The sequence below is a fragment of the Tachyglossus aculeatus genome (assembly GCF_015852505.1).
Source record: "Tachyglossus aculeatus isolate mTacAcu1 chromosome 12 unlocalized genomic scaffold, mTacAcu1.pri SUPER_6_unloc_1, whole genome shotgun sequence".
Classification (NCBI taxonomy): Eukaryota; Metazoa; Chordata; class Mammalia; order Monotremata; family Tachyglossidae; genus Tachyglossus; species Tachyglossus aculeatus.
Window position 1 is genome coordinate 19,703,260 of NW_024044828.1, and position 16,884 is coordinate 19,720,143.

Here is a 16,884-nt window from a genome sequence, read left to right on the forward strand (position 1 = left end):
CATCTGGAAAAGGGGGATTGAAAACTGTGAGCCCCACGTGGGACAGCCTGATCACCTTGTAACTTCCCCAGCGCTTAGAACAGTGCTTTGCACATAGTAAGCGCTTAACAAATACCATCGTTATTATTCAGCCGCATTTATTGAGCGCTTACTGTGTGCAGAGCTTGGGCACTAAGAAACAGGACATACTGCTTGCCCGCAACGAGCTCAATAATCTCCTCCATTTCCCAGTCCCCGCTCTCCAAGGTGGGGGCTCTTCCTGGGAAGCTGGGACTCAACTGGTCACCCCGTGACCGCTCCCCACAACGTCCTGGGGCCCGGAGAACGTGTCGGACCGTCCCCAGGCCCGGTCCGGAGCCCGGCCCCTTCCATCCCAGGCCACCGCGGGCGAACCGAGGGCCAGACGGCTTGGTCGGCCGCCAACCCCGGCTGGGAACAAGTGGCCCCTGTCTTCGTTCCTCTAGGGATGGCTCCTGCCCAGCCTCATGCCTGGATCCTCTCCGAGGGCCCTCTGTGCTTGGAGGCCGACACCGCCTGGCACCCTGAGCACCCTGAATCCTGCCCTTTCCGTACCTCCTTCCCTTCCCCACAGCACCTGTATATATGTATCTATTTATTTATTTATTTATTTTACTTGTACATATCTATTCTGCTTACTTTATTTTGTTAGTATGTTTGGTTCTGTTCTCTGTCTCCCCCTTTTAGACTGTGAGCCCACTGTTGGGTAGGGACTGTCTCTATGTGTTGCCGATTTGTACTTCCCAAGCGCTTAGTACAGTGCTCTGCACATAGTAAGCGCTCAATAAATACGATTGATTGATTGATTGATTGATTGCCCCTGAGCAGCTGAGCACGGCCCTGATGACCACCCCAGGCGCCCACGGGGAAGGAGACAGCTCTGTGCAGCTGTTCTGGCCCCCCATCTACTCACCACCCCCCTCCCCTACACCAATCAATCAATCAATTGTATTTATTGAGCGCTTACTGTGTGCAGAGCACTGTACTAAGCGCTTGGGAAGTCCAAGTTGGCAACATATAGAGACGGTCCCTACCCAACAGTGGGCTCACAGTCTAGAAGAGCAGGACTGTACACGTGGCTGTGAACCTCTTAATCCCCCCCAGTCTCACAATACTTATGTGAAAATCCTCATGATGATGATGATGATGGGATTTGTTAAGCACTTACTATGTGCAAAGCACTGTTCTACTCATATTCTACTCATATCCCACTGTTGGGTAGGGACTGTCTCTATATGTTGCCAATTTGTACTTCCCAAGCACTTAGTACAGTGCTCTGCGTACAGTAAGCGCTCAATTAATACAATTAATGATGATGATGATATTCTACTATTTCCCCTAACTTATTTTAATGTCTGTCTTTCTCCCCCTGTAGACCTGTTAGCTCATAATGATAATAATAATGGCATTTATTAAGCACTGACTATGTGCAAACTGCTCTAAGCGCTGGGGAGGTTACAAGGTGATCAGGTTGTCCCACGGGAGCTCACAGTCTTCATCCCCATTTGACAGATGAGGGAACCGAGGCCCAGAGAAGTGAAGTGACTTGCCCAAAGTCGCCCAGCTGACACGGGATTTGAACCCCTGACCTCTGACTCCAAAGCCCAAGCTCTTTCCACTGAGCCACGCTGCTTCTCCTGATTATGGGCGGGGATGGCGTCTATCAACTCTGTCACATCACTGTACTTTCCCAAGCTTTTAGTATTGTGCCCTGCACACAGGGAGGGCTCAATAAATACAATCGATTGATTGACTCATCATCCCTGTGGGAGAAGCAGTCCTCTCCCGTGACTCTCCCCTCCACAAGAGCAATTATCTTCCTAATCTGTCATTCCGTTCACATCACTTCCCTTCTCGAAAACCCCCAATGGCTAATAATTGTGGTATTTGTTCAGCGCTGACTATGTGCCAAACACTGTACTGAGCTCTGGGGCAGATTCAGGATAATCGGGTCCCATATGGGGCTCACCCTCTAAGGAGGAAAGAAATGTTGACTCCCCATTTTGCAGGTGAGGGAACTGACTGAGGCACAGAGAAGTGAAGTGACTGGTCCAGGGTCACACAACAGGTAAGTGGCAGAGCCAGGACTAGACTCCAGATCCTCTGACTCGCAACCCCGTGCTATTTCCACCAGGCCACAGTGCTTCTCACTAGGCATTTCACATTTCTCGCCCTACAGAGCTCTGACAGTTGGCTTCCAGCCGCAGTTGGCGTGCGGCTCCGCCACATGTCTGCTGTGTGACCTTGGGTGAGTCACTTAACTTCTCTGAGCCTCAGTTCCCTCATCTGTAAAATGGGGATTACGACTGTGAGCCTCACGTGGGACAACCTGATCACCTCCTATCCCCCAAGAGCTTAGAACCGTGCTTTGCGCATTTGCACATAGTAAGCGCTTTGTAAATGCCATTATAAAAAAAAATAGGCGCTCAGTAAATGCGATTGAATGAATAAATGAGGGGGGATGAGCAGGGACAGAGGCCAGGCAGAAATGGGTGGAAGAAAAAGAGGAAGACTAGCAGAAAGGGAAAACTAGAAAGGAAAGAAGGGGGATGAGGAGGTGGACAGGCAGAGAGAGATGGGAAGAGGGCCAGAGGAGGCTGCGAGACAATGGAAGGAATGGAAGAGAAATGGGGACAAAGGGTTCTGGGAAAAGAAACGGGAGTGGAGGAGGAGAGAAACCCTAGAGCGAGAAGGAAATGAAAGGAATAAATGAGAGGAGAAAGATGAGCAGAGAGAGGGAAAGTCTGAACAGAAGTCAATCAATCAATCAGTCATATTTATTGAGTGCTTACTGTGTGCAGAGCACTGTACTAAGCGCTTGGGAAGCACAAGTTGGCAACATGGTACTTGGGAAGTACAAGTCAGGGAAAGGGGAGAGGGGAAAAAAGATTCCAACCTAATAAAGTTATCTCTTATCTACCCCAGCTCTTAGAACAGCACCACATAGTAAGCGCGTAAAAGATACCATTATTATGATTACAAGAGAGATAATTGTGGTATTAAAGCACTTCCTGCGTGCCAAGCACTGTACTAAGCGCTGAGGTAGTTGCTGAGGTAGTTCTTTTAGGCTGTGAGCCCACTGTTGGGTAGGGACTGTCTCTATATGTTGTCAACTTGGACTTCCCAAGCGCTTAGTGCAGTGCTCTGCACACAGTAAGCGCTCAATAAATACAATTGATTGATTGATTGCAAGCGGTAGAGAAGCAGCATGGTGTAGTGGGTAGAGTTAGGAGTTAGGAGGTCAGGGGTTCTAATCCCGGCTCCGCCACCGGTCTGCTGTGTGACCTTGGGCAAGTCGCTTCACTTCTCTGGGCCTCAGTTACCTCATCTGGAAAATGAGGATTGAGACTGTGAGCCCCACATGGGACGGGGACTGTGTCCAATCCGATTTGCTTGTATCCACCTCGGCGCTTAGTACAGCTCTTAATAAATACCATAATTCTTCTAGACTGTGAGCCCACTGTTGGGTAGGGACGGTCTCTATATGTTGCCAGCTTGTACTTCCCAAGCACTTAGTACAGTGGTCTGCACACAGTAAGCGCTCAATAAATACAATTGATTGATTGATATGAGGATCCCCCCACCAGCGCTTAGAACACTGCTTTGGACATAGTAAGCGCTTAACAAATGCCATCATTATTATTATTATTATTCCAGCTCTCTCAATCAATAGGTGGTATTTACTGGGCAATTCTTGTGTGCAGAGCACTGTCCTAAGCGCTCTTGTGTTCTTCCCCAGCTTCACTCTCCTTCCACAACCCACAGCTTTACAGATTGGTTCATTCATTCATTCATTCATTCATTCATTCAATCGTATTTATTGAGCGCTTACTGTGTGCAGAGCACTGTACTAAGCGCTTGGGAAGTCCAAGTTGGCAACATCTAGAGACGGTCCCTACCCAACAGTGGGCTCACAGTCTAGAAGGGGGAGACAGAGAACAAAACAAAACATAGAGAAGCAGCGTGGCTCAGTGGAAAGAGCCCGGGCTTTGGAGTCAGAGATCATGGGTTCGAATTCCGGCTCTTCCAACTGTCAGCTGTGTGACTTTGGGCAAGTCACTTCAATTCTCCGGGCCTCAGTTACCTCATCTGTAAAATGGGGATGAAGACCGCTTAATAAATGCTATTAAAAAAAAAAAAATCCCGGCTCCCCCACTTGTCAGCTGGGTGACTTTGGGCAAGTCACTTCACTTCTCCGGGCCTCAGTTCCCTCATCTGTAAAATGGGGTGAAGACTGTGAGCCCCCGGTGGGACAACCTGATCCCCTTGTATCTCCCCAGCGCTTAGAACAGTGCTTTGCACATAGTAAGTGCTTAACAAATGCCATCATTATTATTATTATATTGCACTGCAGCAGGGGGGAGAGAAGTGGCAGTTTGGCGGGCGATCAATCGATCGATCGATCATCAATCAAGCGCTGCCGGGTGGGAGAGGCTGCACTGGGGCCTGGAGTAATCCCAGCTGCAGGGATGCGGGCTCTCAGTCTCCCACGAGCGCTGCAAGCGTGTGAGCATGTGTGCACCCGTGGGAACCGGGATGTAATAACAGGTTTGTCCTGAATGGAGTCCTAAACAGAGCCCACTCACATAACAGACTGGTCTGGGTGGAGCCGGCCTGCAACCTACCAGTTTGCTTTGTTGCCTCCCCTCTACGTGCCCTCTCCCCTCCCTGGCTGTGGCTGCTGTCTTCATTCATTCATTCATTCAATCGTATTTATCGAGCGCTTACTGTGTGCTGAGCACTGTACTAAGCGCTTGGGAAGTCCAAGTTGCCAACGTATAGAGATGGTCCCTGCCCAACAACGGACTCACAGGCTAGAAGGTCCCAACAGGAGAGACAAACTCCGCACTGTCTGAAGAAGATGTGGTCAATCAATCAATCAATCAATCAATCGTATTTATTGAGCGCTTACTATGTGCAGAGCACTGTACTAAGCGCTTGGGAAGTACAAATTCATCCTTGTTTTAGGCTCCAGTCCTGGGTAATAATAATAATAATAATGACATTTATTAAGCGCTTACCATGTGCCAAGCACTGTTCTAAGCGTTGGGGTGGTTAAATATCTTTGTTGTTGTTTTCCTGAAAAAGTTTCTGCAGAGTTGGGCAGGGTCAACTTACTTCCCCTGGCAACCTGGTGGAGCAGAAGTCAAGGGGGCAGGGAAGAGGGCGCGTTCCCTCCGCCCCACTCTCTCTGGAAAGGGCAGGGGCAGTCTGAGGCAGAAGCAGGCGGCTCCCTGCCCCTCTTCTAATAATAATAATAATAATAATAATAATGATGATGGCATTTATTAAGCGCTTACTATGTGCAGAGCACTGTTCTAAGCGCTGGGGAATTTACAAATGCCATTATTATTACAGGGTGATCAGGTTGTCCCCCGTGGGGCTCACAGTGTTAATCCCGCCATAGACGCCCCCTGCTTCCACCCCCACCCACTTAAGCGACCTTCCTTATAGTGCCCCCCAAACCTCCTTCCCGGTCCGGTCCTGACTGACCGCCCCCCACCCCGGGATTTTTAACAGGCCCTTGTTAGCACCAAGTTACATTAACGACAACCTCATTCGCACCTACTCAGCCCTCCTGTCCCGCCATCGACCCCCGGCCCACGTCCTCCCCCGGGCCTGGAATGCCCCCAATCCCTCTGCCCATCCGCCAAGCTGGCTCTCTTCCTCCCTTCAAGGCCCTACTGAGAGCTCACCTCCTCCAGGAGGCCTTCCCAGACCGAGCCCCTTCCTTCCTCTCCCCCTCGTCCCCCTCTCCATCCCCCGCATCTTGCATCCTTCCCTTCCCCACAGCACCTGTATATATGTTTGTACATATTTATTACTCTATTTATTTTACTTGTACCTATCTATTCTATTTATTTTATTTTGTTAGTATGCTTGGTTTTGTTCTCTGTCTCCCCCTTCTAGACTGTGAGCCCACTGTTGGGTAGGGACTGTCTCCATATGTTGCCAGCTTGGACTTCCCAAGCGCTTAGTACAGTGCTCTGCACACAGTAAGCGCTCAATAAATACGATTGATTGATTAATCCCCATTTTACAGATGAGGTAACTGAGGCCCAGAGAAGTGAAGTGACTTGCCCAAAGTCACACAGCTGACAGTTGGCGGAGCCGGGATTTGAACCCATGAACTCTGACTCCAAAGCCCGGGCTCTTTCCACTGAGCCACGCTGCTTCTCATGATGATGGCATTTATTAAGCGCTTAACTATGTGCAAAGCACCGTTCTAAGCTCTGGGGAAGTTACAAGGTGATGAGGTTGGCCCACGGGGGGGCTCACAGTCTTAATCTCCATTTTGCAGATGAGGTCACTGAGGCCCAGAGAATAATGATAGCATTTATTAAGCGCTTACTATGTGCAAAGCACTGTTCTAAGCGCTGGGGAGCCTACAAAGTGATCAGGTTGTCCCACGGGGAGCTCACAGTCAATCCCCATTTTGCAGATGAGGTCACTGAGGCCCAGGGAAGTGAAGCGACTCGCCCAAAGTCACCCAGCTGACAATCGGCAGAGCCGGGATTTGAACCCACGACCTCCGACTCCAAAGCCCGGGCTCTTTTCCGCTGAGCCACGCTGCTTTTGAAACAAAGAGCGGCCACCTCCGACGAGCTTTTCAGTTTTCTGTTTTATTTTTCTCGTGTTTAAACAGCATCTAACAACAATTCGGGCGCATCCTACCTGAGTCATCGCCCGCGACCGCAACCGGGGTGGGTCCGGCAGCTCCCACCCCCACCCCCAGGAGTCCGACAAAGGGGTCTCGTGGAGCGGGAAGGGACGAGGGACGCCGGGGAAGGGGGCGTCTAGGGCTCAGACACAGTCTCCTTTGTTAGTTGGGTTAGGTTCGTGTAGCATGCTCCAATGCAAGACAGAGGACACGGTTTCTCTCCAGGGCGGTGGCAGCGGCCAGACCCAGAGCTGGCCCACTGGCCCACCCCCACCCCGCCAGCTGCAGGGTGGCTTCCTGGGGGCGGGCGGGGACCACCTCTGCCCCCAGGCCCCCCAGAGATGAGCCCCATTCGGGCTGGGCTCGGTCCCCCAAGCCCCACGGGCCCCCGCAGCCGAGCGGGCACTGCCAGGGCTGGACGGAGGCGGGCTGGCAAATTTTAAAACCAGCGACAGCGGCGTGGGCGAGCCGGGGCCAGCTCAGTGCATGCACTAAAGAGGCGATGGCCACGGCGTCGATGGCGGGCAGTGTGGGGGACCCCAGGGCCCCGGTGGTGCTGGGGCCCGGTTTCCCCTCCCTGATGCCCCTTGACCCCCCTGGAAGTTGGCCACCCCCAGGGCCAGCTCCCCCATTCCCTGAAAACCACTCGGTCCAGTGGGCCGGCAGGAAGACCCAGATGGCACCCCGGGGTCCCTCGGGGTGCCACCCTGGCCACCGGCTCCCTTAGGGGGACTCCACAGGAGCCCCCTCCCGCCCCCTCGGAGTCGGACCGGTCTCCCGCATCCGAGCGGCCAGCCCCCCGTCCCCCGCCGGTCTAACAGCCCTTGGATGCCAGCAGGCTCTCGGAGGGCGGCAGCAACCCCTGCGCCTCCTCACCCTCCCCGTCCGGCGCCCGCTCTCCTCCGGCCGGCTCGGCCGGCCCCGCGGGGCTCAGGATGTACCGATAGTCACTGGAGACCCCGCCGGCCGCGGCCCCCGCGTCGCCCCCGGCCGCCTCGACGTTGATGTAGAGGGGGTCGCGGCTGGCGGACAGCGCGCTCAGGCGGCCCAGGATCTGGTCCAGCTCCAGCCGCAGGGTCGAGAAGCTCGGCCTCCCCTTGGGGTCCGCCGTCCAGCACCGGCACATGAGCTCGTAGCTGGGCACGGAGACAAGAGGGCACCCGGGTGAGACCTGGCTGCGGGGGGCAGGTGGGCGGCTCGGGCCGGGGGACGCGGGCCGGACGGGGTTGGCGCCGGGACAGTTGAAGAGTTCTAGCCTACCAACTGGTACCAGGCTTGGGCTACGCTGTGCCCTTCCAAGCCCTTCCCCGGGGCCTTCAGTCCTCGGGCCTGGGGAAGTTGGGGCACAAAGGACCAGTTGACCCCTTCACGATCCCTCTCCAAGGCCTCCGCAAGCTATTTCCTGGATGTTGGAAGGGATGGGGACAGCAAGAGGTCATCCTGAGATGGCCATTATTATTATTATTATTATTATCCTGGGGGAGGAGGGAAGGGGCCTGAGGAAGAGCACCCCACTCAAGCCCTAACCCCCAGCACTTAGAACAGTGCTTTGCACATAGTAAGCGCTTAACAAATACCATCATCATCATCATCGATCGTATTTATTGAGCGCTTACAGTGTGCAGAGCACTCATCATCATCATCATCACAGTACATAATAATAATGATGGCATTTATTAAACGCTTACTATGTGCAAAGCACTGTTCTAAGGGATGGGGAGGTTACAAGGTGATCAGGTTATCCCACGGGGGGCTCACAGTCTTCATCCCCATTTTCCAGATGAGGGAACTGAGGCCCAGAGAAGTGAAGTGACTCGCCCAAAGTCACACAGCTGACAATTGGCGGAGCCGGGATTTGAACCCATGACCTTTGACTCCAAAGCCCGAGCTCTTTTCCACTGAGCCACGCTGCTTCTCTGGAAGGGCTACCCCCTCCCCACCCCCCGCAGCAGTGCCCCTGGGCAGGGGCGGGAAGAGGCCGATACCCGCTGGCTGCTGCAGAGCAGGGCGTGGGAACAACCCCAGCTCCGGGGCCCTGAGCCTGGCCAAGACCAGTTCTCAGGGCCGTCTGGGCTCTGGCATCAGCTGGCATCCATCCCTGCTGGCGGGATGCCAGCTGGCTGGCCGGCCCAGCCCCTCGCCTCCCCGCTGGCCGACCCCTGCCCTTCTTCGGGGCATCAGTATGAAGCGAGCAGGCTGTTGAACTGAAAGGGAGAAGCCAAACGGCCACCTGGGAGGTAAGGGGGGGGGCAAGATGGGGAGGGGGTCACCTCCGGCTGCCTCTTCAGATCCCACCCTGGCCCTGGATGGACACACAGACACACACAGACACCCTTAGGGGTGTGGGGGGGTTAATTAGGTTGCAGCTCCGTGTTCCCCCTTCCAACCTCCATTATGCCCCCCACCCCCAGAAGGCACAAAACAAGGATCACCCCAGAGGCTTTAAGTCCCCCCGGACACCAGGCCCTATCTGGGCAAGGGATGTTGGATCAATCGGATCACATTTCCTCATACTCATCGACACCCGACTCCCACCTCTTTACCCACCCTGATTTTCTCCCCTTTCAGCCCTTCAGCCCCCTGCCCCCAGCCCCAGTCCTTCCAACGCAGGTGTATGGTTTCCCAGACCAGAGGGAGGCTTAATGGGGCAGACAGGAAGGTGGTTAGGGAGGATGGGATGGGGTTGAGCTTCACATCCGCTCTCCTCCGCAGTGACTATCTCGGCTCCAATTTAAAAGTTACTGGAGGGGAGGGGGCTCCATGGGTCTCCTTGGCTGCTCTCTCTCCAGTCTCCAACCCCCAATCCAAGGGTCCGGGGTCCTTAAGCCAGGAAGATTTCCCGTCTAAATTTAACACACTCAGTACGGCCTTGGCTCTGGCCCAGGGGAGGAGGGATTGGGTGGGGAGGGAGCAAGGGCGATTTCCTTTTCTGAGATTCCCCTGCATCTCCTCAGAGAAGTCCAGTTCCTGTTTACTCCCAGCAGACGGGAGGGGAAGAAGAGAGGAGGGGAGAGGAGGGAAAGGAGAGGAGGGGAGAGGAGGGAATGGAGAAGAGGGAAAGGAGAGGAGGGAAAGAAGGGGAGGGAAAGGAGAGGAGGGGAGAGGAGGGAAAGGAGAGGAGGGAAAGGAGAGGAGGGGAGAGGAGGGAAAGGAAAGGAAGGGAGAGGAGGGAAAGGAGAGGAAGGGAGAGGAAGGAAAAGAGAGGAGGGGAGGGGAGGGAAAGGAGAGGAGGGGAGAGGAGGGACAGGAGAGGAGGGGAGAGGAAGGAAAAGAGAGGAGGGGAGGGGAGGGAAAGGAGAGGAGGGGAGGGGAGGGAAAGGAGGGGAGGGGAGGGGAGGGAAAGGAGAGGAGGGGAGGGGAGGGAAAGGAGAGGAGGGGAGGGGAGGGAAAGGAGAGGAGGGGAGGGGAGGGAAAGGAGAGGAGGGGAGGGGAGGGAAAGGAGAGGAGGGGAGGGGAGGGAAAGGAGAGGAGGGGAGGGGAGGGAAGGGAGAGGAGGGGAGGGGAGGGAAGGGAGAGGAGGGGAGGGGAGGGGAGGGAGAGGAGGGGAGGGGAGGGAAAGGAGAGGAGGGGAGGGGAGGGAGAGGAGGGGAGGGGAGGGAGAGGAGGGGAGGGGAGGGGAGGGAAAGGAGAGGAGGGAAAGGAGAGGAGGGGAGAGGAGGGAAAGGAGGGGAGGGAGAGGAGAGGAGGGGAGAGGAGGGAAAGGAGAGGAGGGGAGAGGAGAGGAGGGAGAGGAGAGGAGGGGAGAGGAGGGAAAGGAGAGGAGAGGAGGGAAAGGAGGGAAAGGAGAGGCGGGGAGAGGAGGGAAAGGAGAGAAGGGGAGAGGAGGTTAAGGAGAGGGGGGGAAGGCTGGGCAGGGCAGGGTGGAAGATTTTAGTCTTCGACTGCAGAGCCCCACTCACCTCCAAACTATTCCCCACGGGACTCTGGCCCTGGAGTCTCCCCTTCGCCCCCAACCCCGGAGCCCACCGGCTCCCCGCCCACCTCCGACCTCGCACTCACACTTCCTCCAGACACTCCGGCGGCTGCTTCAGGCGGTTCCCCCCGATGAGGTAGTTGTAGATCTCGGCGTTCTCGATCCCGGCATACGGCGTCTGTCCCCGAGTCACGATCTCCCACATGGTCACGCCGAACGCCCACTGGGACGGCCGTGGGGAGGGCGTTGAGGCCGGTGTCCGGCCGCCACCCCTCGCTAGGCCCCGTTTCCCTGCCCGGGCGCCCCGGCGTCACTCACCACATCGCTCTGCACCGTGTACAGGTTGTCTGCCAGGCTCTCCAGCGCCAGCCACTTCACGGGCAGCTTGGACGCACAGCCCTGCCGGTAGTAGTCACCGCTGTAGATCTTCCGGGACAGCCCGAAGTCGGCCACGCACACGGTCATGTCCTCGGCCAGCCTGGGCGAAGGGCGGAAAGAAGGGGTCAGGGGGCAAACAGACGGAGACGAGGCCGTCCCCAACGTCCAAGCAGGCATGGAGACCCTCGCTCCCGGCCGGAATGAGACGGGGTCGGGGGTCGCCCTTCCCACCCCTGAGGAGCCCCGGGGCCGGGGGTGGGATGGGGGCCACACACATGCAGTTGCGGGCCGCCAGGTCACGGTGAATGAAGTTGTGAGTGCTCAGGTAGTCCATGCCGCTGGCCACGTCCACCATAAATCGCAGCAGCGTCTGCGGGGGTAGGTCCTGAGGAGGAAGATTAATTTCAGCGAGGTGGGCGTCCGAGGGAGCAGGGGGGATGGGACACCCGCCCCTGCGGCCTCCCGGATCCAGCAAGCCACGAGGCGGGAAGGGCCTTCCAGCGGGGAGAGTTAAGAATAATACCGATAATAATAATGATGATGTTTGTTAAGCGCTCACTATGTGCCAAGCACCGTTCTAAGCACTGGGGGAGATCCAAGGTCATCAGGTTGTCCCACTTGGGGCTCACAGTCTTCATCCCCATTTTCCAGAGGGGGTAACTGAGGTCCAGAGAATAATAATAATAATTTTGGTATTTGTTAAGCGCTCACTATGTGCCAAGCACCGTTCTAGGAGCTTGGGGAAGATCCAAGGTGATCAGGTTGTCCCACATGGGGCTCACAGTCTTCATCCCCGTTTTCCAGAGGGGGTAACTGAGGTCCAGAGAATAATAATAATAATTTTGGTATTTGTTAAGCGCTTACTATGTGCCAAGCACCGTTCTAGGAGCTTGGGGAAGTTCCAAGGTGATCAGGTTGTCCCACGTGGGGCTCACAGGCTTCATCCCCATTTTCCAGAGGGGGTAACTGAGGTCCAGAGAATAATAATAATAATTTTGGTATTTGTTAAGCGCTTACTATGTGCCAAGCACCGTTCTAGGAGCTGGGGAAGATCCAAGGTGATCAGGTTGTCCCACGTGGGGCTCACAGTCTTCATCCCCATTTTCCAGAGGGGGTAACTGAGGTCCAGAGAATAATAATAATAATTTTGGTATTTGTTAAGCGCTTACTATGTGCCAAGCACCGCTCTAAGAGCTGGGGAAGATCCAAGGTGATCAGGTTGTCCCACATGGGGCTCACAGTCTTCATCCCCGTTTTCCAGAGGGGGTAACTGAGGCCCAGAGAAGTGAAGTGACTCGCCCAAAGTCACACAGCTGATAAGTGGTGGAGCCGGGATCAGAACCCACGACCTCTGACTCCCAAGCCCGGGTTCTTACCACTGAGCCACGCTGCTTCTCTACCAGGGCCCGGATCCTAATCGATCCAATGATGCTTCCGACTAAACACCTACTGAGCGCAGAGCTCCCGTATCCCGTAGCGTGCTGCGTGCGAGATCCCTGCCCTCAGGGAGTTTACAATCTAGACTGCAGCGTGGCTCAGTGGAAAGAACACGGGCTTGGGAATCAGAGGTCAGGGGTTCAAATTCCGGCTCCGCCACTTGTCAGGTGGGTGACTTTGGGCAAGTCACTTCACTTCTCTGTGCCTCAGTTACCTCATCTGGAAAACGGGGATGAAGACTGTGAGCCCCCCCATGGGACAACCTGATCACGTTGTAACCTCCCCAGCGCTTAGAACAGTGCTTTGCACATAGTAACTGCTAAATAAATGCCATCATTAATTAATTAGACTGGACCTTTGTTTTCTTTGGTATTTGTTAAGCGCTTACCATGCGATGGGCATGGTTCTAAGTGCTGGGGTAGATACAAACTAGTCAGGTTGGACACAGGCCCTGTCCCGCACGGGGTTCACAATCTTAATCCCCATTTGACTGATGAGGTAACTGAGGCCCAGACATGTGAAGTGACTTGCCCAAGGCCACACGGCAGACAAGTGGGGGAGCCGGGATTAGAACCCAGGTTCTGCTGATTCCCAGGCCATTAGGACATAACCTTTGTCCAGTACAGGGCCCAAAATTCCCTGGGGGAAGGCTGCTCCTTCCAGTCCTCCCAGGAGAGTTCGAGACCACGGAATTGCCCTTCCCAAGGAGTCTCCCCTCCAGCTTCTCCCGGGCCACCATCTCCCACCCCCCGCCCCGGCCCCGGCCCGTGACGGGGGACTCACGAAGGGGCTCTCCCCGACGCGGGAGGCGAGCAGGAAGGCGTGCAGGTCGCCATGCTTCATGAAGGGCATGATGACCATGGGGATGGGCAGGCGGCCCTTGGCCCGGCTCCTCAAGCTCACCCCTGGGGTGGGGGAGATGGGGAAAGGGCGTCCTGAGCCAGATGCTTCGGGGGCCGGTGGCGTGTGCGGGGGCGGCGAACCCACTCACCCCCAAACCACCGCCCAGCCAGAAAGACCAGGCTCCCCATCGTGCCCCTCATCATCATCATCAATCGTATTTATTGAGCACTTACTATGTGCAGAGCACTGGACTAAGCGCTTGGGAAGTACAAATTGGCAACATCTAGAGACAGTCCCTACCCAACAGTGGGCTCACAGTCTAAAAGGGGGAGACAGAGAACAAAACCAAACATACTAACAAAATAAAATAAATAGAATAGATATGTACAAGCAAAATAAATAAATAAATAAATAGAGTAATAAATATGTACAAACATATATACATATATACAGGTGCTGTGGGGAAGGGAAGGGGGTAAGATGGGGGGGATGGAGAGGGGGACGAGGGGGAGAGGAAGGAAGGGGCTCAGTTTGGGAAGGCCTCCTGGAGGAGGTGAGCTCTCAGCAGGGCGTTGAAGGGAGGAAGAGAGCTAGCTTGGCGGATGGGCTCCCCATCCCACCCATCCGCTAGCTTGGCGGATGGGAGACCAGGCTCCCCATCGTGCCCCTCATCATCATCATCAATCGTATTTATTGAGCGCTTACTGTGTGCAGAGCACTGGACTAAGCGCTTGGGAAGTCCAAATTGGCAACATAGAGAGACAGTCCCTGCCCAGCAGTGGGCTCACAGGCTAGAAGGGGGAGACAAGAGAACAAAACCAAACATACTAACAAAATAAAATAGAATAGATATGTACAAGTAAAATAAATAAATAAATAGAGTAATAAATATGTACAAACATATATACATATACACAGTCTTTTAGGCTGTGAGCCCACTGTTGGGTAGGGACTGTCTCTCTATGTTGCCAATTTGTACTTCCCAAGTGCTTAGCACAGTGCTCTGCACATAGTAAGCACTCAATAAATACGATTGATGACGATTGATGATATACAGGTGCCTGCGGGGACTCTGGTGCCCGTGGGAGGAAGACACCAACCAGCCCAGCCCGCCGGCTTCCAGTGGCACCCGCTGCCGTCCCCCCAACCGAGACCCCTTTTTAGACCATGAGCCCACTGTTGGGTAGGGACCGTCTCTATATGTTGCCAACTTGGACTTCCCAAGTGCTTAGAACAGTGCTCTGCACACAGTAAGCGCTCAATAAATACAATTGATTGATTGATTGATTGATTGACCCCTCCTGGGGTGCTTTTGGAGTCCCCCCCAGCCCCCCACCTGCTGCTCACCGATGAGCTGGGCCACGTGAGGGTGGTCAAACTCCTTCATGCAGGCGGCCTCGCGAAGGAACTCCTCGATGTCGCTGGAGGAGATGATGTCCGCTGCGGGAGAAGGGGGGTAGAGTGGCATCTCCGGAGGTCACCCCCCACCCCACCCCAGAGTCCCAGACTGTAAGCTCGTAGACTTTTAGACTGTAAGCCCACTGTTGGGTAGGGACTGTCTCTATATGTTGCCAACTTGGACTTCCCAAGCACTTAGTACAGTGCTCTGCACACAGTAAGCGCTCAATAAATACAATTGATGTTGATGATGATGTTGGGTAGGGACTGTCTCTATATGTTGCCAACTTGGACTTCCCAAGCGCTTAGTCCAGTGCTCTGCACACAGTAAGCGCTCAATAAATACAATTGATGATGATGATGATGATGTTGGGTAGGGACTGTCTCTATATGTTGCCAACTTGGACTTCCCAAGCGCTTAGTACAGTGCTCTGCACACATTAAGCGCTCAATAAATACAATTGATGATGATGATGATGTTGGGTAGGGACTGTCTGTATATGTTGCCAACTTGGACTTCCCAAGCGCTTAGTACAGTGCTCTGCACACAGTAAGCGCTCAATAAATACGATTGATCGATTGAGGGGAATGTGTCTGTTTATTGTTGTAGCGTACTCCCGCGAGCGCTTACTGCCGTGCTCTGCACACGGTAAACGCTCAGTAAATACGATCGAATGCCAGGGCAGAGCGGCGGCTAGCCATTTTCCACTGGCAGCGGCGGCCCCGGAGGGTATTTATTTAATTCTGTTAATGTGTTTTGTTTTCTTGTCTGTCTCCCCCTTCTAGACCGTAAGCCCGCTGTTGGGTCGGGACCGTCTCTATAGGTTGCCAACTTGTAAGAGAAGCAGCGTGGCTCAGCGGAAAGAGCCCGGGCTTTGGAGTCAGAGGTCACGGGTTCGAATCCCGGCTCCGCCACATGTCCGCTGTGTGACTTTGGGCAAGTCACTTCACTTCTCTGAGCCTCAGTTACCTCATCTGGAAAATGGGGATGAAGACTGTGCGCCCCACGTGGGACAACCTGATCACCTTGTATCCCCCCAGCGCTTGGAACAGTGCTTTGTACATAGTAAGTGCTTAACAAATGCTGTCATTATTATTATTATTATTATTATTGTACTTCCCAAGCGCTTAGTACAGTGCTCTGCACACAGTAAGTGCTCAATAAATATGATTGAATGAATGAATAAATCCAACTTGCACTTCCCAAGTGCTTAGTACAGTGCTCTGCACACAGTAAGCACTCAATAAATCGATTGAATGAATGAATGAATCCATCTTGTACTTCCCAAGCACTTAGTACAGTGCTCTGCACACAGTAAGCGCTCAATAAATACGATTGAATGAATGAATGAATCCAACTTGTACTTCCCAAGCACTTAGTACAGTGCTCTGCACACAGTAAGTGCTCAATAAATACGATTGAATGAATGAATAAATCCAACTTGGACTTCCCAAGCGGTTAGTACAGTGCTCTGCACACAGTAAGCGCTCAATAAATACGATTGAATGACTGAATCCAATTAGAACCCGCCCCCACTGCTGGATGCCCCCCCCCTCCCCGGCCCCCGCAGGCAGTCAAAGCCTGGAGAACATGGAGCGGCCAGAGAGCCTCTAAACTGTAAACCTATTAAGTGCAGGGAACGTAATGCTAACTCTATTGTCTCCCACTCTCCTGAGAGCTTAGTACAGTGCTCTGCACTTAAGAGGTGCTCAATAAACACCATTCATTGATTGATTAATTGACCCTCCCTGCAGAGGGGGCCTGAGACAACTCCCAAAGTTTCCTTTCAGGGCTCCCCACTGCCTCCCACTAGTCCCACTTCCTTTCAATCAATCAATCAATCAATCGTATTTATTGAGCGCTTACTGTGTGCAGAGCACTGTACTAAGCGCTTGGGAAGGACAAGCTGGCAACATATAGAGACGGTCCCTACCCAACAGTGGGCTCACAGTCTCCCAGTCAGGGCTCCCCACTGCCTCCCACTATTCCCACTTCCTTTCAATCAATCAATCAATCGTATTTACTGAGCGCTTACTGTGTGCAGAGCACTGTACTAAGCGCTTGGGAAGGACAAGCTGGCAACATATAGAGATGGTCCCTACCCAACAGTGGGCTCACAGGCTCCCAGTCAGGGCTCCCCACTGTCTCCCACTATTCCCACTTCCTTTCAGGGCCCCTCTCTCCATCCCCCACTGCCCCTCTGCTTGCTTTTGGGGGGCCCCCAACCTGTTCGTC

At 54.1% G+C, this 16,884-nt stretch overlaps 1 protein-coding gene across 1 annotated transcript in view; it reads right to left on the bottom strand.

Moving 5' to 3' along the window:
- Positions 1-6,621: 6,621 nt before the first annotated feature.
- The window catches only part of TYRO3 (TYRO3 protein tyrosine kinase), a 34,816-nt gene continuing 24,553 nt past the window's right edge, over positions 6,622-16,884 (bottom strand). The window contains exons 14-19 of the mRNA XM_038741514.1: positions 14,598-14,690; positions 13,191-13,312; positions 11,246-11,355; positions 10,911-11,070; positions 10,679-10,815; positions 6,622-7,815 (exon numbers count right to left, since the gene is read on the bottom strand). Of these exons, the coding sequence (XP_038597442.1) occupies positions 7,494-7,815; positions 10,679-10,815; positions 10,911-11,070; positions 11,246-11,355; positions 13,191-13,312; positions 14,598-14,690 (944 nt within the window). The 3' untranslated portion in view covers positions 6,622-7,493. The remainder of the gene's footprint in view (positions 7,816-10,678; positions 10,816-10,910; positions 11,071-11,245; positions 11,356-13,190; positions 13,313-14,597; positions 14,691-16,884) is intronic.